This window comes from Mchenga conophoros, linkage group LG17 (assembly GCF_057382185.1).
Source record: "Mchenga conophoros isolate Kocher_MC1m ecotype Shallow Benthic linkage group LG17, M_conophoros_male_GT1.1, whole genome shotgun sequence".
In the NCBI taxonomy this organism is placed as follows: domain Eukaryota; kingdom Metazoa; phylum Chordata; class Actinopteri; order Cichliformes; family Cichlidae; genus Mchenga; species Mchenga conophoros.
This window is the reverse complement of record NC_140542.1, coordinates 18,714,129-18,738,532: the sequence shown is the minus strand read 5'-3', so window position 1 is coordinate 18,738,532 and position 24,404 is coordinate 18,714,129. Positions and strand designations below refer to the sequence as shown.

The following is a 24,404-nucleotide window of genomic DNA, read 5'->3' as shown; positions in this document are numbered from 1 at the left end:
TAAAGAACCACGTTTTTGGCATTTCTGCCTATTAAACATGAATCAGGACACAGATGCAGAGTTCACTCACTTTATATTTAACAAAAAGAGGAAAAAAAACAGCATTTGATGAGTTACAACAGCTTATGGTGGCAGCTGGATGGGCTGTACAGGTCCATCTGGTTTACAGGTAAAGCAGTCATCATATAAAAAACAAAACAAAACAACAAAAAATGTACAGTTAGTGGAATTTAAACGAACATGACGAACCAAATGTTGGTCGTCTCCATGAAGCACCACAAGATCAAAACAGATCCCGACAGTTTTCCTGTCGACCCGCCAATAAACTAACAAAAGTGCTTTTAATAGTTTTTTTTTAAAACACCTTTTTACATTTCTACTTCCTGGAACCATTTTCATCCACATTCCTCGCAATCTGCACAGAAACGTCCCTGGATCTGCAAAGCCTGACGGTAGTCAGAAGGGACGTTTTCTTGGTAAATTCCTCCCAAATACAACAAACAAACTAGAGCTGCTATATCTCTTTAAACCCAGATTTATCCAAATAATTTTATTTACCAAGTGGAATTCCATGTAATATTTATCAGGACAAATGACTCATCCAATCAGTAAACTCATTTATTCCCTCAAATGTTTCTTTTGTACCTTTTAAATCCTTAAACCTGCCATTATATGAAAAAGTTTTGACTCCAATTTCAGTCAAGCTTGTAGATTTAGTAATTCTTAACAGTATTTTCTTCACATTTGACTTCCCAGATCACAGACTTGACACAACAAAGACTTTAATAAGCTCAAACTCTTCATGGAAGCAAATGCCGATCAGAGGAGAACACAGAGGACCGAGCCGTTGCAGATTATCGAATCAAGGGTTCATGCTATGAGTTCTTGATTCGTGTCAGTCATCTTTTCTTTATCTGTCTTCACACAGTGTAAGTCAGCTACAATAGTTTGTACAGAAAAAAAGTTTGATAAAGCTCAGAGAGCAAATGAGAACTTCTCCCAGAGCAGATCATTGTAACTAAAGAACAAAGAAGCTCTCGTACAGATGTGGACACATATCGAGATTGTTGAGGGGGAGTGGGCCGCTAAAAATACTAGGATAGGACAAAACCGGAGTGTAACAGTTTCTTAAAAGAAACTGCTGCTCTTTAAAGATAACAACAAACAGGCAAAGGGGCCTCAAAACCCAGAGGGGGAAGAAAAAAAATCTGAGATTAAAGTACTGTACTGGGTAATGTTATTGCATTGATGAGAATAGAATCTGCCCCCGCCAATGCTAATATGCAGATGATGTGATTATATTCATTTATCAAGTTCCTTAAACCCAGAAAAGCTGCTTTTGTCTGTGGCAGCTAAGCATCTGTACAAATATCTTAAACATAAAACATATTGCAGGGGTGTTTATTAGGAGGAAAACAGTTCTCACAGATTAATATATTGAGAAGTCATTAAACTGTAACATGTCTCTGAACTTCACTGGCTCTGTAGACGTTTGACCCCAGAATATCTTTCTACTTTCTTCAGATCATAAAGACAGTTTCTAAAAAATCCAGTGATGAAATGAGAAAACTTCAGTGGAAATATGAAATTCAGCTAGTCTCAACAGGACGCGTCAGAATAAAATCACTTTATCGCTACATGATACGAATTTTGTCAGTGACTGAAAATTTGCCCTCAGTCTCAGACTCCTGAATCTCAAAGTCCTGGCTTTATGTCTTTTTTTTTTTTTTTTAATACAAACTCCAAGATTAAATACTTTTTTGTTTTTGTTTTAATGAATAAAGGATATGGGGGGGGTGGGACACAACAAAACAATTATCAAGCAAAAAAAGTATCAAGACGAACTGAAGTTTCTGCTTGCCAGTGGTTTGGGGTTCTGATTAAAATGTTAAAATGTCACGTTTTCACTTGCACCCTGTATTTGGATTCTGACGACAATAAGGTGAATAAAAAGCCAGAAAAGTGGCTTAAAGACCGACATTAAAAAAATAAAAAATGTGTAGAACATCAGATTGTCTTCAAATTCATGCTGGTGTTATTCATCTCCTACAAAAGCAGGAAGGGAAACGAAACTTCTCTGACGATTCATGAAAAAAAGATTGAAGTTCACTCAGAGCGTAAAGACACAAATAGACTAACAGACACGAGCGTCTCATGTTTCTCCTCTGGTCCCAACATCTGCCTCCACGTTGTTTGACAGAGAAGAGAGAGAGAAAAAAAAAAAAAAAAAAAAAAAAAAAAAAAGATTTGGCACAACAGTCCTTCAAACATCAGAGCAACTTTAAACAGACAAGAAAACCTGGATATGTTCTTCGACTGGACTGATGGGAGATTGTCACCGTAAGTTTGGAGTGATTTTCTGTAGAAAAATATAATGAGGCAATATAAAAAAAGACGGAATGAAAAGTACTGCAAGAATTCAATGGATTTACAATGATTTACTATATAGCTTATAAATACGTTATCTACACAATATGTGGTACAAAAATACTATATAGCATTTAGTGGGCACTGGATTTCATTTGTGTGTTTTTCCTCAAAGTAACAACAACATAAAAAAAGGATATGAAGCTGGTCAGGCACAACATCGTGTTCTTGAAGGGGAACGCTGCTTCCACACGTGAGGAAAAACAACAACAACAACAAAAAAAAAAAAAAACCCAAAACAGAAGTGGAAACTGAAGAGCGCCTCCTGCGTCCACTGTGCAGCTTTGGCTCGCTTCAGTTGCAGTCGGGCATGAGAACGTTTCGATGAGAACATAAAACACAAGCGTACGTTTTGGTTTAAATCCTGTCTGAACATCAACGGAGAGGTTTGAGGATGTGAGTCATGCTGCCTCAATGCGTTTGTGCCGTGTCTACAGAGGCTCCGGAGAGACACGAGCGCACATGTGAAAATGAGAAGGAAAAGAAAAGAAGAAAAAAAGATTCTTTTTTTTGTCAAGCACTGCGTGGAGGTCAGTGTGAGCACGACGGGTGCCAGTGGAAGTTTGTTATACCGGTAAGTAAAATGTAACAGGGGCTCACACCTGTAGTTTATAATGCACTGCATGTAGGTTAATGGTGTAGTACCAAGCAGTTTGCAGTGAGAGCCATGGAGCTGAAATTTGCTGAATATAATATGCAGACCTTACACGAAGTTTGCAGAGTGCAAAATATAGCAGGTATTGCGCTGCAGGTAGTTAAACATATGTGTCCATGTAGTTTGTGGAGGGCAAATATGAAGCTGCAGTAACTCACAAGGACATCCAAGTCAAATCCTTGTCATGACTGTAGTTTTCCCATTGACGCTTGTATTTGGCCTCATGCAGTACTTTGCAGCGCATTAGAGTTTGTGCCAAAACTCTCTGCAGTGTTTGACACTTAAAAAAAAAAAGTTCCTTGTGACAAACAGAAACAAACAAAACCAACAAACAAAACAGAACAGAAAAAAAAAAAGAATTCACGCTCGTGTCGTCTCTGGGGCTCTCAGAGACTGGACCACAGTTGTTTGAACCCCTGCAGCGTCGTCGATACTCAGTGGCTTCTGGTTTGATTTATTGGTAAATATGTGCCTTATTGCTCAGACCGAGTGTCCTGGATTCGCAATCCAGCACATGACTCACACCCACACAGACGAACCGTTCAGTAAAAGAAGGAGAGGTAAGTTCAAATCAAAGACCCAGTACCACATTCTCTCCAGCCGCTCCTCATCCAGTTTACATGGTAACTACAGAGCAGCGCGGCGATGGGAGGAGCCTCCGGGCAGAGCTCTTCTTGTCCCTGTAGCTGTCGATGTTTTTTATATTTGGCATCATAAGTTAAACGTCCCATTGATTTGTGTGCTTTGTGTCCTTCAGCCTCTTTTCTCCTGGTTTAAGGCAACTTATATTTGTGATGATTTTAATAAAACCTTTTCATAAAAAATGTACAAATTTCTTAATACAAACCTCTATGGCATTATCAGTAAACACTGTATAGAAAATATATAAATATGCTTTTCTCTTTTCAATGTACAAATGTTCTGTAGCTCCCGGTTCACTTTTCCCTTTTTCGTCCTGCATCTCGCTCCTCCTGTTACATCAGTCTCTCTTTCCCGTTTTTTACCTCATATATGCACAATTGCTATTTACAGTGAGGGGGTGGAGCTGTGAGGAGGGGGTGGGGGATCACAGGGGATTTGGCTCATGAGGAGTCCGTGCAGGGCGACGGTGGCGGCGGATAGAGGTGATGGGAGTAGCTGCGCTCGGTGTAAGGCGACGGCGGGCAGCTCTCACAGTTCTCCTCCGCAGACAGGTACTGGCTGCGGGGCGTCGGCGGTGGCGGGAAAGGCTCTGAGTCGTAGTTGAGGTCGCTGGTGTAGCCCTTGGCGGTGGCGCTGGACTTGAGCGGCGCTCGGCGTCCCGGAGTGTAGTCGCTGTCGCACACGTCGGTACTGCAGGGGGTGGTGGGAGGGGCAAAGTGGCGGTAGGTGTAGGGCCGGTAGCTGAAAAAGAGAAACGGCAGAGTGAGAACAAAAAACACTTTTTTCTGCTTCTTTCACTTGGTGTAGAGAGGTCAAAGGTCACATGTGTTTTGCATGCTTGAAAAGCAGAGCAACAGCTCCAACTTGTGGAGAAAGAGTCAAATGCCCCCATGAGGCATTCAAGAAGGACGGAACTTCAGAGACAAGACGCAGACTGAGCTGTTGGGCCACAATGACAAGGTGTGTTTGAAGGAGTGAAGAACATTGGACCAACGGTCAAGCATAGCGGCAGTTCTGGAAATCATGAAGGAGGCCAACACCTCCACCTTTTGTGTACTGTGCTTAAAAGACGGGCCTGGAAACCAACCAATCTACCAAGAATTGTTGCTGAATATCAGCCAGAATTATGCCAAATGCTTGTTAATGGCCACCAAACGCACCAGATTAAATGTTAAAATTTGCACCTGAACCAAATATTTGGGAGGGGTGTACACATATAGCTGAGCCTGTGTGAATTAGAGAAAAACAAAAATAGATTTAAAATGGTAAATGGCCTGTATTTATATAGCGCTTTACTAGTCCCTAAGGTCCCCAAAGTGCTTTACATATCCAGTCATCCACACATTCACACACTGGTGATGGCAGCTACATTGTAGCCACAGCCACCCTGGGGCGCACTGACAGAGGCGAGGCTGCCGGACACTGGCGCCACCGGGCCCTCTGACCACCACCAGTAGGCAACGGGTGAAGTGTCTTGCCCAAGGACACAACGACCGAGACTGTCCAAGCCGGGGCTCGAACCAGCAACCTTCTGATTACAAGGCGAACTCCCAACTCTTGAGCCACGATCGCCCCATGTCCTCAAAGGTTTATGCTATGCAAGCATTCTACTGGGGAGAAAGCTCCATGAAGTCATTAATGCCTCTTTACTTTATATGAATTCTTAACTTGAAGATGTCTGACTCTGAAAAAGTAGCAGACGCAGCTTCTTTCCACAAGAATCTAAATGTCCTCCTATATTAACACACACTCGGTCTCACGTGAAAAAATTGACACACAAAAAAAAAAAAAAAAAAAAAAAAAGGCCGAGGGTCCCTGAAGGCATCTCCGAGGGGTAAACATTCACATGTGTGGCAGGAATTCTGATTACATTTCCAAACCAGCTCCATTACTCTGGAATCCTCTGAATACACAACCAGAGCACTTCAGGGATTTCAGGAATTCACTGCAGCAGACGCTGTTTGGAAGTTCCTGACAGACAGAAGCATACAGACCTGTAGGATCTGTGCGTGGAGGGGCTGTTGGAGGAGTAGCCGAACTCCACTGTGTATTGGGAGCGGACCGTGGCAGGAGACGGAGGAGGGTTCAGGATCTGCGAACCAAAAAAATAAGAGAAATTTACCAATTTGACCCAGGACCAGAGAGTCCACAAGGAGAGAGGCTTAACGTGCAGTGTTAAAAAGAGAAAGCTCAAATAACTCAGACACTGTAATGTTAGCTGCTTTTTAAATCAGCATGAATCCAAATCTACATTCAGCTCAAACCGAAAACAAAAAAAAAATAAACAAATAACTGTTAATAACTTCACTGTTTCATTCTTTAACAAAACCTAAAACAAAGAGTTGTTCCTCAGACAAATAGTGGGGGGCAGCGTTTGCTAGTTTAGGCTAATTTACAGCACAGTCACGTTTCCAATCAATCAATGGATCCAGCTAAGGACAGCAGGTAGAGTCTTATAGAAGGAAGTGGGGAGAGTAAGCGTGTGTTTGTCTCTCACCGGTGGGAAGTACGTTCCCTTTGTGCTGGATGAGCTGCTGGATGAAGCCCCGGTGACGTGAGCGCGATCATAGGGCGGGCCGCTGCTCCCACCCATGATACTGAGGGAGCCAATCACAGACTTCCCCCTGGACATACCTGTCGATGGGTTTATACACAAAAATCAGCAGCTATTTATTAAATAAAACATGAATTTCAGATTTTTGGTCAGTTTGAGAAGAGCAGCGGGGAAAATTTGCCATGTGTGACCCAGGATGACATCATCACCTGGCAGCGAGCTGGACAGTGAGCTCGGATGCGGCACGTATCCCAGTGGCACAGACGACGGCCCGTGAACCACGAAGTCGTTGGTGACCGTTTCGCCGTCGTCCTTCATCTGAGGACAGAGGACCCTCTGACACACAAAGTAGATGGCGCCCACCACAAACAATGCCATGACCACGGCCACGATGGAGCCGATGGTGTTGTGAGGAGGCGGCGGTGGCTCCTCAGTTGGATCTGAACTCACAGAAGATTTTTTATTTTTATTTTCTATGGAAATATAAGTTCTAGTTATTATTTTACTAATATAAGATGGAGACAAAGAACTGATTCAGCTTTGGTGTCACACACACACACACACTAACTCTTGGTGTACAGTAAACCTGTGTGGGTATGTGTGTACCCTAACTCTTGGTGTAGTACACGTACGTATTTATTCATAACTGTTAGACGTTTTTCTGTTTCAGTGATTTGAAGTCTGACAGAAGCACCACAGCTAAGATGTTCCCGCAGGTCAGAACACAAGTGATCAGATTAAAAAAGATAAACCGGATCAAACTGTTCGGATGTTTTGGATGTTTGTGTTTGCAGACTCACAGCAGCCCGTCTCGTCTGAGTTGTCCATGCAGTCCATGTTGTGGTCGCACTTCTTGTGCTTCCCAATACACTGGCCGTTGAAGCAGGTGAACTGATCGGCGGGACACCGAACTGCAGACAAACATTTAGGCAAAAGACGCTCAACAGACTTGTTACAGCTGCCGTTTGTGGTCGGGCCACTGATATTTAAACACTGTGGCTCCTTTGACTTTTATTTCAGGAGTGAAGCGTTTAGAAATTATCAAACAAATGTTGTACACTCTCACAGGTACACACACACAAGCTTTGAAAATTAAATCGCTGAGGAATTAAAGTTTTACTTTGCGGCGATCCCGCCTCAAAGATTCTGTCTTACCCGGCTCACCTTCACACTTGTTCTCGTCAGATTTGTCCTGGCAGTTGATCTCTCCATTGCAGCGAAGGCTCAGTTCGATGCACTGCCGGCTATCGCACTGGAACTCTGAGTCGGAGCAGACCGGACAGTCCTCCTCATCGCTGCCGTCGTCGCACTCGGCATAACCATCACAGCGCCAGGCCTGTGGGATGCAGTCCACCTCGCCCGACGTGCAGGAGAACTGCTCCGGCGAACAGGTGGGCGGCTCTGAGGACGACGCAGACACTGGTCAAACCTTATATTAACGTTGAAACTGTATTCAAATATATGAATATATATCTATATCACATATCTATCAATATCTACATCAGGGCTGTGCGATATGACCAAAATTTCATATCCCGATATAAGACATTTATTAAAATTCTGTGACTCTCGGGCAACTCGACTTGCATGAAGTGTTTTCAGCTGGGCGTCGTGCACCTGGAGTTGAGTGTTACATAAGCTCAAACAGCTGCAATTTTCTTTGTGAGTATTTATTACACGGCGTGCTGCGGGGGAAAACCTGTTCTTATGTTTACTTTTTAGCACATGACGTGCTTCTCGTCTGTAAACACTCTGCGTACTCTTTCACGTGATTCGGTTTATTTTGAAAAACCTCAACAGGATCTACAGCTTTATTGTGAAAGGTTTATGTGGAAAATAAACATGCGGACAGCGGAGCCACGCAGTGCATTTATCGTCGCTGTTGCTAACGACAACGCACAAAAACAGTCGCTTGTCCGTCCGTAGTGTGGTTATATTAAATATAAGAGAAAGAGAGAACTTTAAGAAATTAATTCTACAGTGACCATCAAAATGATGAAAAAATATTGCCGTAAACAGTTTATTTTGTGTCACCACAAAATAAACAATAGGCTAATTTGAAATGATAGACATTTTCCTATCCGATATATATCGTTATCTCAAATAGCCCTTATCTATCTATTTTATTTTACTGAGAGGAGGGTTGCTCAAATCTTTGAGCAATCTTTATTAATGCTGATGATTTTATGCTTCACCTCCACATGAAAGCTCGTCGGGCAGCAGCACCAGGTGAACAGGACATGAGCAGCGCGTCGTCCCATCTCCTTTCACGATGCAGATGTGAGAGCAGCCGCCGTTCTCCCACGTACAAGGATGTTTACCTGGAAATCGCAGAGCTCAGGTGAGCGCGGTTTCAGTTTGAGTTTGATCTGTTAAATCGTGCATGTAAAGCGGACTCACTGTACTCCCTCATGTCGAGCTCGTGGACTGCGTGGATGTCACTTAAGTAGGCGATGCGGGCCTGGATCTTGGTCCGTCCCTCCCTCGTCGTCTTGTCGATGCGTTCGATCATCTGCTGCTGTTTGTCGATCCAGTACAAGTGGTTCCCGAAAACAGTCAGGCCCACGGGCTGCAGGATGTTCGAGTCCGCAATCACGATGCGATTGGCTCCTAAATCATTTCAAAAAAGTGCCGGGAAAGAAAAAAAAGAAAAAAAGAAAAAAAAAAAAAAAGAACAAGGTTGTAGGGCAAAAACTTCAGGAGCAAAGAAACGGGAGAGAAACTGAGGGGTGAGGCAGAGGGGAGGTGGGAGGATGGAGAGCGATACACCGAGGTCAACAGCCTGAAAATCTGCTCATCGAGGCGGAGTCCCAGAGGCACAAAATTCACAAGAGAAAAAGGATTCACGGCCTCCTGCAGCTAAAATCTGCAGGGCCGAGTTTCCTTTAGGAGGAAACATTTGAGGAACTGAACAGTTTACATTCCTGCCGGCCGGCACGCGGCGCCGGAGAATCACAGGAATGCCGGTCTCCACACCAACCCCCACCTCCGCTGATTTCTGACATTCATGGAGGTTTGTTTATTTCCTGTTTAGGTTCGTACTGCTGAGCATTAGGTTCAGAATCCACAGGAACAGATTTGATTTGAATGTGCAGCAGGATGAACTCCAGTTTTAAATAAATTCCTTTAATATCTTCAAAGCTGAAAAACACCAAACTCAGTTTTTAAGACGAACTCTGAGCCTCTGGTCAAGCTGCAGTAAACAGTAAAATATTTGGACAGGTGACACTGAAGTGGACCCGACGGCCCCAACTCACCCGAGAGGTCACTGCTCTCGATGCGCCGCAGGTCTGAGTCGACCCAAAACAGCTTCCCCACCTCGTTATCGATGGCCAAAGCAACGGGCTTCATCAGGCCGCTGAAGAAGAGCACCTCACGCTCTGTACCGTCCAGCGCCGCCCGCTCGATCTTTGCGGAGCGCTCCATTAGATTGGTGAAGTACATGTACCTGTGGGGACATAATGTACGGGCTGTGAGGACAAAGACTGGAGGTTTGTACACGTTCTCCCTCTCGCTGCTCTGAAGTTAACCAGAACATCTGCAGACTTCATCTCTCGACCACAAGGCCTGAAACTAACCTACAATTATGGCTCAGAGCGAGCGAGCGAGTCAGAGCCAGTGAACTGCAGCAGCCCGACAGAACAAACATGGAGGACAAATTAGAGAGTGATTAAAGGCAGAGTGCACACACACACACCGCCATACAGACGACCTGCAGGTGGGTCAGGTGACATTTTCTGGATCTAAATCAGATTAACTACAGAAACACAGGAGGATGAAAGAGCTGATTTACAACCAGGAATCATGTTAATGTTTATCATTCAAGTGTTTCTCAGCTGTTTAATGTTGAATCCTGAACAGATTTCAGTTTCCATAACGATTTTTTTCAGCCTGGGATGGTGTAAACAAGGAAGATGAAGTACCCCACAGTATTTGTTCCAGTTTATTACCATTACATGCCCATGCTACAAATACTGGGTGTTTTTGTCTGTTGTTAGGTGGTTGCTAGGCAAGATGATAACATCATAATATTTGATCCAGAGACAAACGTTCAGGGTTTGATTTATACTTCTGTGTTAAACCGACACCACAGGTCCATCTCACTGCAACCTGATGCTTTCCAGAAACAAAGATTCAACTCATACACAACAAAAAACACAAGAATCTGAAGAAATCTAAAAGATTTCATTCCTGTATTATCCTTTTGTGTTACACATTTCGATGTTTTTTTCCTCGCTACCTAGCCTGACCTGTCTCCCCAATGTGATGTTTGTGTATTGTATGGTCTGTCATCTCAGTTGTGGGCAAAAGACCTGCAACTGACAAATAAAGGCTATCTCATCTCATAGTCTCTCATTTGAACAAAAAATGTATTTATCGTCACTTATATTCATATATGAATATACTGTTATTTGGATTTGGATTTAATAATATTTATTACGTTGTGTTTTTGAGCCTATGTGGCCATGCTGACAGGGATGTGCATTTACATTTGTTTTTGTTTTGTCATTTTTGACTGGCCTGAAAAAAGTGCCCTGATGATGATGATGATGATGTAATGATGGCGATTACTGGCGTGAGGCCTCAGTGGTACTGACCCTCTCTCCGGGTTGACGACAATGGCCCGCGGCTTGTCGTGCTCCTCCCGCAGCACCACACCGACTCTACTGCCATCGATGCGGGTGACGTTGATGACGTTGGTGACCTCGCTGGTCCAGTAGATGAAGCGGCTGTAGATGTCGATGCTGAGATCGTACAGCTGCAGACCCTGACTGTGTCCGCCCAGAGAGCCCGACACCACTGTCATGCTCTGGAAAAACAAACCAGAAACGGGCAGTTTGAAATGTTTAATCTGTAAGAGACAAATGAAGGTTGTTTTTACTGCCCACACGCACAAAATGTCCTTTTTTTTTTACATATTTATTTGTTTTATGTCTTTTTTTTTTTTTTTTTTTTGCCTGTCCCGTTTGGCTCTTTTGCCATCAGAATTATTGTCTAAAGGCAAAGAAAGATGCCCAACGGATTTACTTTACCAAATTGACCATCCCAGCCTTGCCATAATGGTCCATTTGATTCACCTTTTATTGTTCATTTTATTTTCACTTACTGAATACGGGACAGACTTACGCACAAAATGTCCAAAATGACACCAGCACACCCTCCATCAAGAACGACATCAAAGTGGCGACATATCGTTTGCACATGCTCACACATGGCCCTCTCCTCTCTATAGATGCTGTCACTAAGGTCGTTTGCGATGTTTATTTAGGAATGACTTGAACTCCCCCTGAGAAAACTGCAGGTTTAAGGTTTCTGTCTCATCTCTCTGTTTACGTTCAAAGTTGAAGATTCATGAAAAATGTCAAGACATTAAACTGTTGCAGTTTACTGAAACTACAATATATCCCATGATGCTCAGAGCTGATTATACAAAAAAATAATGCTTAACAAAAGCCAGATTTAGTCGTTAGCTTGTTTCTCGTAGTGGATGTAAACTGTCTCCATTTCTGTTTAAATGTGGTGAACTCATCAGGTTATGAATCGTAAATGTTAAAATTAAACTGATAATATTAAAAGGAAATAAATCTTGACTTTTCTGGGTCTGAAACAGCGCTTAAAACAGTATGAAGGTCAAATTGACTTCTGCACATTTACTACAATTATTGCAGTGAAAAATGCTCATGGGGCTCAGACGGGACCTTATTTTATATCCAGTGAGCCCGTCGTTTTCTTTTATGGCACCGGTTATCCGGTCCTTAAGTCTGACGTCCAAACTCCGCTTCAGGTCCTGAAGTCAAACGAACACTGCAGCATCACTGAGAGTTACAAACTGATTAAATTCTTTCTTCTTTGATAAAAGGATCAGTGTGCTGCTCTACCAGGGGTAACAATTAAGTGTAAAATCCAGGCATCCATGAAAACAGAATTTATCAAATTTAACAGAGTTAGAAGTTAGCAGGGAGTTGGCTCGCTAGTTTCCACCTAAACATGATATAGCATGTTCTGACAGAGTTTTGTGAAAAAATCAAAATGTACAGCTCTGCTATCACTTCCAACATAATTGAAGCCAGAAAACTAAACAGTAGTGACGTTACTAAAGTTGAGCTAGCTGGTATATAATGATGTGCTACCTGGTGGCTAGTGACACAGCTATGTTAGCATAACATAAACACAGTGAAGCTGGAGGATGAACCTTTTTCCACTCGATAAAAGTTAACGTGAGAGTTCCCGATGGTTAGAGACAAATGTAATCGCATGGCAGGATGCTGTAAACGGACCAAACTTCAGTCAGGAGAACTACTGAGATAATCCATCCACAATATGAGGTTAGTCATTAATATACTGCTGCACGGGCTGGGCTGTAGCTATATCATAAGGTTTTAAAAACTGTGCTTTAAAATGAGTAGTGGTACACAGTGATCACTGACTTTTTTTTCTTTTTAGGGGCTTGTTTAGATTAAATAGAACAACATACAAAACATTAAAACATGTTAAAAACAAAACAGCCTTAATAAACAGCAGTTTGGACCCAGAAGCAGGGTTCATACCCCGTCACTTAAAGACCGGATTCATGTGTGTGTGCGGTGATTGGAGTATTTGTAGCGAACTTATGGTAGTGGTTACTCAACATTAGCAACACACCTATATTTGAATCTCTTTCATGTGAATGTAGGAGACAAATTTAAGTTTCTTATAGAAACAGACTCTCCAACTGTCCAAAAACACTTTCAGTTCCTCTGGCAGTTTTGATCTGACTGTTAACTAAAACCACCAGAATCTGGATTTTCTCCCCAGGGACCGGCAGTGGTTCCAGTTTTTCTAATGGATGCAGTACCTGGTTCCCGTCCTCCTGAGCACGGCGGATGACATTTTGCTTGGAGTCGATCCAGTACAGCTGCTTGTCCAGTGGGTCGTAGTCGATGGCGCGGACGTTCCTCAGGTTGTGGATGGGCAGGATGATGTCAGGGCTCTGCTGCTCATCAATCACCATGCGGTTGATCGCTGTCTTCTGGCTGAAGAGCAGGAAGGATGTGGGAGCTGAAAGACAGAAACACGTCAGACAGAATTCTTAGAGCTTCTGTGGGGCAGAAACAGTAAACAAAGATAACTCAAGCTATCAAGCTCAAACTTCAGCTGAGTCTGAGATGTCCCATAAAGGCCACCATACAGAAGTCAAAGATGACGCTTGCCGTTTCAGTTATTTTATTTCTCTCTCAATCTAGGTGTCAAAATAACTCTGCATGATGTTTGTATACATGCAGGGGTGTAAGCGTCTTCTCACCGCTGCAGGTCTTGTTGTCATAGTTGAGGGAGAAGTGGGCGGGGCAGCCGCAGACGAAGCTGCTGACAGGGACAGCAAGGCAGAGGTGGGAGCAGTGACCGTTGGTGGAGGCACAGGCGTTCCAGCCGCCCTGTCTGGACGAGTGAAACACCAGGATGTCCATGACGTAATCCAGGTGACCTTGGATGACAGTGCGGTTCTGCCCGCTGGTCTTGTTGGCACGCTCAATGCTGCGCTGGCTCCAGTCTGTCCAATAGATGTAGTCTTGATACTGGGTGAGACCGAACGGGTGAGGGAGGTCGTCGGCAATCACCTCACGGTCGAGACCTAAAGGGGACGAAGAAGTAAAAACTTTGATGCTTTCTATCGTTTATGTCACACAACACGAAGTGCGCTCTGCTACTCTAACATGAGCTGAATGGTTAGGTTGGCAGTTATGAGGTTGAGAGATTACCCAGCATGTTGGAGGACTCGATCAACGTTGTGTCCAGGTCAGTCCAGTACAGGCGGCGCTCTGCGTAGTCGATGGTGAGTCCATTGGCTCGCCCCACATCGGCCACCAGCGTGATCCGTCCTGTCCCGTCCATGGCCGCTCGGTCGATCTTTGGCTTCCCCCCCCACTCTGTCCAGTACATGTACCTGCAGAGAGGAGACAGGTCAGCACAAACCACACCCACCATCATGACCTGCAGACCGCTTCATGCGGTTCTCACCCTTCGGCCGGATCCAGAGCCAGAGCTCGGGGACTGTCCAGATCCTTCCAGACCAGAACCTGCCGGTGCTGCCCGTCCAGTTTGGCTACCTCAATGCGGTTCGTGCCAGTGTCAGCCCAGTACAGGTTCTTTCCCAGCCAGTCCACCGCCATCCCCTCCGGATAATCCAGACCAAATTCCACCACGTGCTCCAGAGCGCTGCCGTTCATGAAGGCCCGGCTGATGGTCTGCACAGGTCAAAGGTCAAAGTAAAGACTGGATAAACAACAGCAGTTCACAATAGGCCTGGGTATCCTCACTGATTTCTAGAATTGATTTGATTTGATTAGATTTTGACTCAGACAGTCAGAAATATCATCATTTATCAGTACTGAGACTTGAGAGACTTCATCAGAGGTGTGAGCATCACAGCAGATGCCTTTGTGTCAAAGTAAATGAGGATAAAACACAGAAAATCATGAAGGAGATTTTCCTGGCCTGGCTTTTTATAGCAGATAACCTTAAAAATATTCTGCTGTAGATCAAAAACTGAAGAAAAGCAAGAATCAACATATGGACATTACCTGATGCTACTGAAGCAGAGCAAAGTTACAGAGGTTTTATTAAGAGAACCAGCCAAGCGTTTTGCAGTTTGGCAGAATTTTAGTTTTAATTTCTTTGGTATTAAAAAGCAGAAATGAGGCTTTTTTGTTGGAGGTCATTTTTGGAAAACAAAACAAAACAAAGAAGTGACCGACAGCACTGTAAACAACGGTAGACTAGTGCGTAATAAGCAAGCAAATAATACAGAAAACAGTGGTTTGAGATGGGAAACACTTCTTGAAGTACAATTAGAGAGAACTGCCCAGGAAGTGTGATTTTATCATGATGGAAGCAAAACAGCAAAAGTAAGAGGGAATTTATGACAATGTTCATCAAATGTGAAGTGTAGTTTTGATCTTCTTTTGCTGCTGGTTCAGTGAATTTTGGTTGGAGAATGACAAAACCTGCAGCTTCAGAATCAGTGAGCTGTCTTTTTTTGCACCGATGGCGTGTCCATGTACATGCCGTCAGGTGAGAAAGCCGACATCTCACACATTCTGATGCGCAGGGTCCGAGCTTTTTGTTTACATCTTTGTGTGGAATTCGTTTACCTGCTCTCATTTGCCGTTTTAGCTGTTTGGTGGTTGTTGAAATCGTTTTGTGAGCTTTAACCTCAAATTCTCGCGTTTCTGGCAAATACATTTATATTTAGAAAATGATTCAGGATTTAATGAATCGATAGAGCTTTATTCACGCTAAAATTTATTTTTGAAACCCACCCCTAGTTCACAACCAAGGTTCTGCTCACACCAGGAAGTGTTAGAGAGAAAGAAGAAAAAAAACTAACAGAAGAAAAGATTCAGACGACGTGAGGAAGAAAGAAAAAAAACAAAAAAAAAAAAAAACTGAGAACGACTAAAAACAAGTATGTGAAAATGAGTCCCACCTTCAGAGTGATGTCGGTCCAGTAGATGCGATTGTCGGTGACGTCAAAGTCGAGTGCTGAAGCCTCCTTGACACCAGTGAGCGGGATGGCAACATTGTTGCTGTTGGTCTCCAGGGAGATCCGGCGGATGTCTGTGTGACGAGAGAAGAGCAGGAAGGCCTCGGGGACGATGCAGGTCTTCATGTCGGCAATAAGCTCCAGGCCGATGGGACAGCCACATTGCACGCCCTGAGGCTTGTACAGACAGAGGTGACTGCAGCCGCCATTATCATCCGCACACGGGTTCGTACCTGAGCATGTGAAGCAGAAAGTTAGCATCTGGGGAGAAAATGGGGAGGTTTATTTGCTGCAGACCAGACCATCATCAGCTGGACTCACCAAAAGCTTCATGTACATTCGTGGCCTTGAGGCCCATGAGGTCGGGTAGCTGGTCGATGATGAATTCTCTCACTGCGGTGCGTTTGTGCACGCACTCGATGCTGCGCCGCTGCCAGTCTGTCCAATAGATGTAGTCTCCAAGCAGGGTGAAGCCAAAGATGTGAGGAAGCTTGTCCTCCACCAGCACCCGTCGCCCCGTCCCATCCATGTTCATCACCTGAAAACACAAGGTAAGAAATTATAGTCTGAAGGAGAAGGAAGACATCAGGGGAAGAGGAAAAGCATAATAAAGAGGAAATATAAAGGAAGAGTATGAAAACAAAGCCAATAAGTGGAAAAATGGAATAAGTACATAAAGACAAAGAGGAAGAAGTGAGAATAAAAAGAGGAAGCCAACCTCCAAATCAGAAGATAAGAAAGAGTAAAGAATAAAATGAAGATATAAACAAAATAAGGAGAAGATAAAAAGGAGGAAGAAAAATGGGGATAAAATTAAAAAAATTAATTGTTATGGTTTGAATAAGAGTTTGATGTTTGCTGTATTAAAAGTGCTGACACCAGCAGGAAGAGTTTATAAACCTGCTTCCAATGCAGGTTGCCGCATTTCCAGTATGTTTAAACCAGCATCAAACTATAAACTGAAAGTCCATGCAGTCGCCAAGTTCCTGTAAAACAAAGGGATGAGCAGAGAACAGACCAGGTCCCATCACAGAACATTTCCTCTAGCCAGTGCTGCACAGATGGGGGGTTGGGCAGACTCACTGTGGATACAGAGCATGCTCATAAGGGCTCAGGCGTCCTGGCAGCACATCGCAGAGCCACTAATTAGAAGCAACAGCCGGAGCAAACAAACAACAGCAGCATATGGGTGCCACATTTCCTCCTCTTCTTCTTCTTCTGCTCTCACACAAAATTTGACATCTCACTTTGACAAATACCAGGACAGAGTGCTGTAAAGACCCACTCCACGGGACACAAGCACAGAAAAACTCACACATGAAGCTGCAATCGATTAAAACAAAGACTGAATTGACGTTACAGCCTCCACACACTGACGCACCATCAGAGGAGCTCCAACACACCTCCATCAGCACCACCAAACATGATGCATAAGGACTGAGTCACTGCAGAAACCATGTGGACCCTCAACACCGCTCATTTAACCATTAATTACACTTAGCCAACAACCTAAACGACTTTATTACTTTTAGCTTAACATTTCAACCATCTGTGACTTTAATGATTCATCTGTTCATGTATACATAAATATTTTTAACTTTTTAATAATAACAATAATAATAACTTTATTTATAAAGTGCTTTCAAACAAAGTGCTGTACAGCTATTTGAAAATAAAAAGATATACACTAAGCCACTTGTCTTTAGCTCCTGACTAGCTTACTTTAAGCTAGTCATTTGTTAAATTAGATAAATTAAACTTTTTATCCAGCACGTTTAACATTCAAAAGCCAACTATATGCTACTATTAGTTAAATATTTATGTTCGACTGTTTCTAATTGTTTCTCTTTTAAATCACCAATTCAACCTGCATACTCATAACTTAGCTGTTTCAAGTGTTTATCCTTCAGCTAAATATTTTATCAGAGAAAATTTAACTTAACCCAGTTATTGTTTTTTTAATATCATTAAACTTCTGAGCTGTACGTGCAGGTTAATGCAGTTTTTCCTGTATTCTCTTATATACACTGTTAAAAGTTCTTTGTGTAATTAAACCATGAAAAATAAAAGCTTTACATTTTCATGAGCCAGCAGACCAAAGCACAAAGAGTAAAGTGAGAGGAAGAAAAACAAAACATCGAACCCAAGACTCATTTTTAAAGGCAATTCTTTTTTTTAACTGCAGCAGTGTTGGTGAAACAGGCGAACACATGAAGAGGAGTTCACCTCGATAAGATCATTTCTGAAACATGCAGGGAGGCTCAAAGTGTCAACAGAGACAAATATGTGAGGAATTTGCAGAAAAGAAAAAACAGTGAGGCCTGTAATCTGTATAGCGTCCTTCCACCTATCAGTGCAGCGTGGAGCAATGCGATTCGCTGCTCCCAGAACAGCCCCTGCGTGGCCGGCTGCCATCTTTCAAAAACATCTCCACACACTGGGCCTCGGAGGAACGTGGTGTATAAATATAAGACGAAGTTTCCATCCTCAGCCCGACGGCCTCAGCCAAAAGGTCTCCGCTGGTTTGGGAGTTGAGACCGCAGCGCGGCGACGGTTTCAGATTCTGGGTCTATTCTAAACAGAGCCGACCGCAGCTGGAGCGCAGGCCGCAATCGGAACCAGATGTGGGATCTCACCGCAAAAACTGGGTCCTCGGAGAAACCCGGGGGGGAGGGGGGCAGAGGCCCCTCTGCCGGGGCACTGCCAGGCATCAACATGATCTCTGAGGGGGGGGGGGTTTAAGAAGGGGTTCAGGTGGGGTCAGATGAAAACCAGAGATATAAAATCAGCTACAAACATGACAGCATGGCGTGAGGATGCAAACCGCAGAGAGAAAGAGATCAGACTTTTACTTTCAGACCCAGCTGGACGGTCGACACCGAGCACAGCTGCCATGAGCACAAAGTTTCACAGCTCTGCGACGAACAGAGAGCTGAAGAGACCGTCCAGTTGCAACGTTTCCTCTCACAGGAAAAAAAACAAAACAATAAAACATCAGCAAACCTTCAGGAGGCCATTTGAAAATAAAACTGTAAACCATTTTAATGTTCATTGTTCACTCTAGTCACTAGAGTGAACAATGAAAAACATTCAGAGCATAAAAAAAAGCACTAGAGTCTAGTGCTTTTTTTATGCTCTGAATATTTTTAGTAGAAAATAACGTCAGCACCAGATTATTTAAAAGGGCAATCAGTGAACGTTATTCTGAACGTTATATATTTGCTTGTACTGTTCCTTGAACGAGTCGCTCACCGTCACAAGTTTAGGGTGATTTCATGTTCAGTTCAGCTGTGGTGGTTTGAATATTGGGCTATTACCAAAAATCTGGCTTAATGGCAGAATCTGAAGTTAGATTTTTTTTTGACAGGTTGAAATTACTGAAATTTTTAATTTCTATAAATTTATAATGATGCTTCAAACAAAACCCAAAAAACAGCCCAAAATGAGCGTTGAGTCAGGAGAAGAACGACTTCACTGTCATTTTATGTTCAGATCTACAACATCACAAACAGGAATCATAATTTCACAATAACTGAAATATTTATTCAACTGTTTAACCTGAAGTCCATGTTCCTCATGTTTTACCTGTGCCTGCATGTAAAGCACCATTACCACCAACAGAAAGCAGTAATGTACCTAACAGCTGTTTACCAGCTAAGATTAACCAACAGAACAAAAGCACTGCTAACTACAAGGCTGGATTGATCTAACAGTCCATAGTCAATATCCTTGTCTTTCACATATTTGCTTGACATGCCTGCCTCCAACACAGATTATTTTACATACAGGACAGCTGGTGGTGTTTCGAGTGGCCCTATAAGAAGACTTGAAGCTCTGTGCTGACAAAAACTAAAAGAACCTGTGTGAAAACTGTTCCCACCACCCTGTTTAAAATTGACAAAAGATTGAAATCATAAAGGTTGACTTTTAAGAATAGCAGATCAGAGAACCATCAGGACACCAAGACTAAAGAATTCTGAGCATCAAAGTAAAATCTGGAGCTCAAACACAAACCTCGATCTTGTCCGTCTTGGCGTCTCCCCAGTAGATTTTGCGTTCTTCGTAGTCGAGTGCGAGGCCGTTGGGCCAACCCAAAGACGTGTTCACCATCACCACTCTCTCCATCCCATCGAGGTCGGCCCGCTCGATCTTCGGCACATCACCCCAGTCGGTCCAGTACATGTACCTGAAAAACAGGAGGGGAAAAAAACTTTAACCTGACCTTGTTGGTTTAAAGGAGTCAAACACCTGAACTTCTACAAAGAACGTTTTAAAATGATTTCACAGAATTAAACTCTGAAGTTTTGTTTGCAATAACTCCAAATATGAGATTCAGATCTTTGAAATCTTTGATTGAAGCCTCATCTGAGAATTTTTAAAATCCTGACATATGCTTATAAATATTTTGTGCCTTTATTCAGATCACAAAACTCTCTCCTTTATTTTCTTCCAGATGTTAGACTCACCCAGCCACGGGGTCTAGAACGATGGCTCTGGGCTCATCCAGGTCCTCGGAGATCAGGATCTTGCGCATGGTACCATTGAGCCGGGTCACCTCGATGCGGTCAGTCCCAGTGTCGGTCCAGTAGAGGTTCCGAGCGATCCAGTCGACGGCGATGCCGTCAGGGTGGTCCACTTGAGATGTGACCACGAACTGAGCGTCACTGCCATCCAGAAGGGAGCGGCGGATGGCCTTCACATCGTCATCGGTCCAGTAGACGTATCCCTCCACCGGGTCATAATCGATGGCAATGGCGTGACGGATGTTGTCCACCTGCAGGATGATGTCAGTGAAGTCTGGCATGTCAAGAGAGATTCGCCTCAGGTCAGTTCGCCGGGCGAGCAGCAGCATCTCCGTCGCACCTGAGGAGGAACACATAGGTTAGAAACAGGGTCAGAACATCATCACTCAAAGTTTTTTTTACAATTACATTACTGCATCACCTTTAAAAAGATGCCGATTCAAAGTAATGAAGATATCACAGCATTAGAGTTTCACCTAGGCTAGTACAGTATTCATAAAAATTGAGATCAGCAATTATCAACATACTTACTGATAATTTTATAGACCATCTATGGTGTCGTAATAATAACACATTACAGTGGCAGCCTGAACCATTTTTCCATCTCAGCTTTCAACAAGTATGAAGCCGTTTGGTAATCCGCCCACAGCTGAAAATATGACCCATACAAAATTTATCCACTCTGGACCAAGTTTAGACCTCAAATACTGCAGAGAACTAAAACTAAGTGTGATCATTTTGGTCTTGAGTAAAACTGAAATGTAAAAACTGTCCAGTGAAAATCTTTAGCCTTGTTTGAGACCATTATGTCTGCCTTCTTTAAAGTTAAAAGAAATGTAAAAGATATTTGAAGGTTTTGATATCTTACATATAAAGAGCAGTGTAAACCCTGAAGGGGAATTACTGCAGGTCTGAATCCACCTGGTGAAGATTTTCTTTCTGTTAGCACACAGCTAATTAAAAACATGCACAGCAGAAATGAACCCTGGGGCTCTGTGTGAAGGACTTTTACTCGCAGTCCTGATATAACACCTGACTTCATTTCTTTAACATTCAGAGAAGTAACAAACATCGACCCTTCAGCTCACCCCCCTTGGCTGAAATGGTTAAACCCCAGCAGTGAAAGGGGGCATTGTCTGCAGGGGAATCATGTGATCCCGTCTCTCACAAAGGCCTCCCCGCCTTCAAAACTCCCATTGCTCTACAGGCGAGGGTTACTGAACCCGAAAATGTAAATAAAAGGAGGCAGAGGGCGGGGAAACGTCGGGCTGCAGTTCAAACGGCCGGCCCCGCTCATGGAGGCGGATTACCATAGCAACAACAGGTCAGCCCAGCACCACCTTCTGCTTGTACATGACTATGATGAAGAAGAGAAGGAGGAGGAGGTGGAGAGTGGGAGCGAGCACATTATCAGGAGTTTTTAAATTAGAGGAAAAGCTAATGAGGTTTGGCACCAGAAAATCTGCCGGCTTCTCTTCAAGCAGGAACAAAAAGCTCAAACACACTAATGAATCCAATCTGCGTGCTCGGCCTGGATCCTTGTAAACAGTTATACAAGCTCGCATTTTGTGCTTTTTCCCTTTTTTCTGGGTGAAAATAAAAGATAATCTGCATGCATCGACGTTGCTCACTGACGCACCTCAGGAAATATTTGGACTCTTTTTCGGTTTCCATTCGAGTGTTTCTGAAGCCAAAATGCACATTTTGCGAGTTTAATCTGACTCTCTGGATTATATAGACCTAAATATACACCAACCACCTCATTAGGAACACCTTTGCAATCTAAGGTAGCTGAGCTCTAGCACAATTTCTTTGTCCTTATGTTTGTCTGCAGTTTTTGTTTTATTATTAGTCAAAGTCCAACTTTTGACTTTACTATTAAACCCAGACTAAAATGCTTCAGGTAAAAGACAAACAAAGAAACAAACAACAACAAAAAAAACAAAACCCTGAAAAACAACGGCTAAAAATTGACAGATTGCGTCAGGAACCGACAGACAATGAAGGCGGAGAGCGTTCTTACCGTCTCTGCAGGTCTTGCCGTCCTCCAGCAGTTGGACCCCAGTGGGGCAGGCACAGCGATAGAAAGGCCTGACAGGTGAGAGGAGGCAGAGGTGGGAGCATCCTCCATTGTTCAGGGAGCAAGGAGTATTCACTGCTGCCACGAAAGGAAAAAAAACAAGAAAAAAAAAATCCAGTTACCTTCAAGTTACAGCCTCAAAACTGCACTTTACCCTCAGCACGACCCTCAGGAAATCATTCATGTGTTCCAGATGACAGCTCTTACATCAGACACTAAAGGATAAACATCAGGCAGAGAACTGTGTGTTTGGGTGGTCTGCATGTCGCTACAGTGACATAACACAAGCAATTGTTTGGCATTTGTAATCATTTAAAAGTAAAAATGTGTTTTTCATTTTGAATACGTAAAAGTCCACTTTTAAAAAAAACAAACAAACAAGAAATTGACATATAGAGACCTCGCTTGTTTTAAATTATCTTTTTATGTTTTAATAAGATCATCTTCACTGAAAATAGTTTTAATGACTCTAACAAGGTTCCTGTGCACTTTTCAACAACAAATCAAGGACTTTTTAGGAACAAAACAGAAATCTAAACAGCATTTTCACAGTACAGTGATACCAAATCTGTCAGTGCTTGGCTTTTTAATTAGTGCCACATGTTCTCAGTGAGGAAACTTTGCTGTTGTTTGGCTTGAATTAACACGGCCAAGCTATTGTTTGCACAAACCACAACACCTCGTTGGGGTTTTTAAAGGATTTTCTAGAGCTTTTTTTTTTTTTTCCTGTGAATAATTTAACCCCAAGTATAAAAATACACAAGACGAGGAATCTGACTGTGTTTCAGATTCTTTATCAGAGAGCCAACAAAAACATTTGTGCATAAATCCGATGAGGTTTGCTGCAGCTGGAGCTTCACAGACTCCACATGTTGGATATTCTCACATCTGGTTGGAAGGATGTGCCTCTGTTCAACACCTGAAGGGCTCTGTGCTCTCCACAGCCTGAAAGAGGACTGTCTGATCACAGATGAGGACAAGTGAAGACCGAGGAAACATGCAGCTGTTAAACACATCTGCAGAGAGGCCTGGTTTGTTCTTTTCAAAGCTCAGATTCTTACCCGAGTGAGTCAGTGAACATGTCGGAGGGGATGAAACTGTCTGGACTCACCGGTGGGTTGTCTCTTGGTGCTGAAGACGTGGATGTCCATGGGAGAAAAGATGTTGGAGTGGACAACACGCTGGCCACCTCCTGTCTGCTTTCTGCATGAGTGGATGGAGTGGGTGGTCCAGTCAGTCCAGAAGAGCGTGTCCTCAAACAGAGTGAGGGCAAACGGGTGAGGCAGCTCACCTTTAACCACCACCTCCCTGAAAACACACAGCATGTTACGGTTTTGAAAAAACTCATCACCCAGCTTCAAAAACCCTAAAGGTGGCGCTGCATATACCTGAAGGAGCCGTCCAGGTTGGAGCGGTGGATGAAGCTGTGCTTGGCGTCGGCCCAGTACAGTTTCTGCTGGCTGTAGTCCAGCGTCAACCCGTTGGGCCAGTAGATCTCCTTATCGATGATCATGGAGCGATTTGTCCCGTCCATGCCCGCCCGCTCAATCTTTGGGATCTCGCCCCAATCAGTCCAGTACATGAAGCTGAAGACACAGAAAAACGACCATCACAAAGACACGAAACACTAATCACTCCACACTAAACAGCGTGCCCACACATTGAGAGACAAGTGAAATTCACACATGCACCTCATCGTTTTCCACAAACTACTGCAGAACCAGCACAGCTCTCAGCTGTGCAGTAAAAGATGGGTTTTTACACACAGCAACATAACCTACAAGTTTTGACTTTTTCATTTTAAACCATCATTTTCATGAAATGAGACTGATGGTCAGGCAATATAAATTTTAGAGAACCTAAACATCTTCCCTCCCTGCATTACATCATTCTCCACTGCTGTGCGCAAACTACTGGCTGTTATCTGTTATTAATCTGTGCAGGGTTTCTAAATAAACTACAGGAACATCTCAGCTGCAGATAAATGCTATTATCTAGAAACC

At 43.3% G+C, this 24,404-nt stretch overlaps 1 protein-coding gene and 1 long non-coding RNA gene across 5 annotated transcripts in view; one reads left to right on the top strand and one right to left on the bottom strand.

The window, feature by feature from the left end:
- Positions 1–56: 56 nt before the first annotated feature.
- lrp6 (low density lipoprotein receptor-related protein 6) overlaps positions 57–24,404 on the bottom strand; it is a 45,909-nt gene continuing 21,561 nt past the window's right edge. Inside the window, exons 3-23 of one of the 4 annotated variants that reach the window (XM_085250816.1) lie at positions 23,790–23,987; positions 23,513–23,709; positions 22,345–22,479; positions 20,265–20,661; positions 19,813–19,984; positions 16,120–16,336; positions 15,742–16,031; positions 14,274–14,500; positions 14,015–14,199; positions 13,561–13,887; positions 13,114–13,316; positions 10,877–11,088; positions 9,536–9,726; positions 8,679–8,888; positions 8,474–8,599; positions 7,434–7,679; positions 7,079–7,189; positions 6,488–6,718; positions 6,222–6,358; positions 5,719–5,816; positions 57–4,465 (exon numbers count right to left, since the gene is read on the bottom strand). In XM_085250816.1, coding sequence (XP_085106942.1) covers positions 4,165–4,465; positions 5,719–5,816; positions 6,222–6,358; positions 6,488–6,718; positions 7,079–7,189; positions 7,434–7,679; positions 8,474–8,599; positions 8,679–8,888; positions 9,536–9,726; positions 10,877–11,088; positions 13,114–13,316; positions 13,561–13,887; positions 14,015–14,199; positions 14,274–14,500; positions 15,742–16,031; positions 16,120–16,336; positions 19,813–19,984; positions 20,265–20,661; positions 22,345–22,479; positions 23,513–23,709; positions 23,790–23,987 — 4,411 coding nt within the window. In that variant the 3' untranslated portion in view covers positions 57–4,164. The remainder of the gene's footprint in view (positions 4,466–5,718; positions 5,817–6,221; positions 6,359–6,487; positions 6,719–7,078; positions 7,190–7,433; positions 7,680–8,473; positions 8,600–8,678; positions 8,889–9,535; positions 9,727–10,876; positions 11,089–13,113; positions 13,317–13,560; positions 13,888–14,014; positions 14,200–14,273; positions 14,501–15,741; positions 16,032–16,119; positions 16,337–19,812; positions 19,985–20,264; positions 20,662–22,344; positions 22,480–23,512; positions 23,710–23,789; positions 23,988–24,404) is intronic. The other 3 variants (XM_085250818.1, XM_085250817.1, XM_085250819.1) reach the window with 3 other exon arrangements.
- LOC146555351 (uncharacterized) lies at positions 4,175–20,351 on the top strand. The gene is made up of 3 exons (XR_014889101.1): positions 4,175–7,669; positions 8,487–8,619; positions 20,252–20,351. It is a non-coding gene; the product is annotated as an uncharacterized LOC146555351 (long non-coding RNA).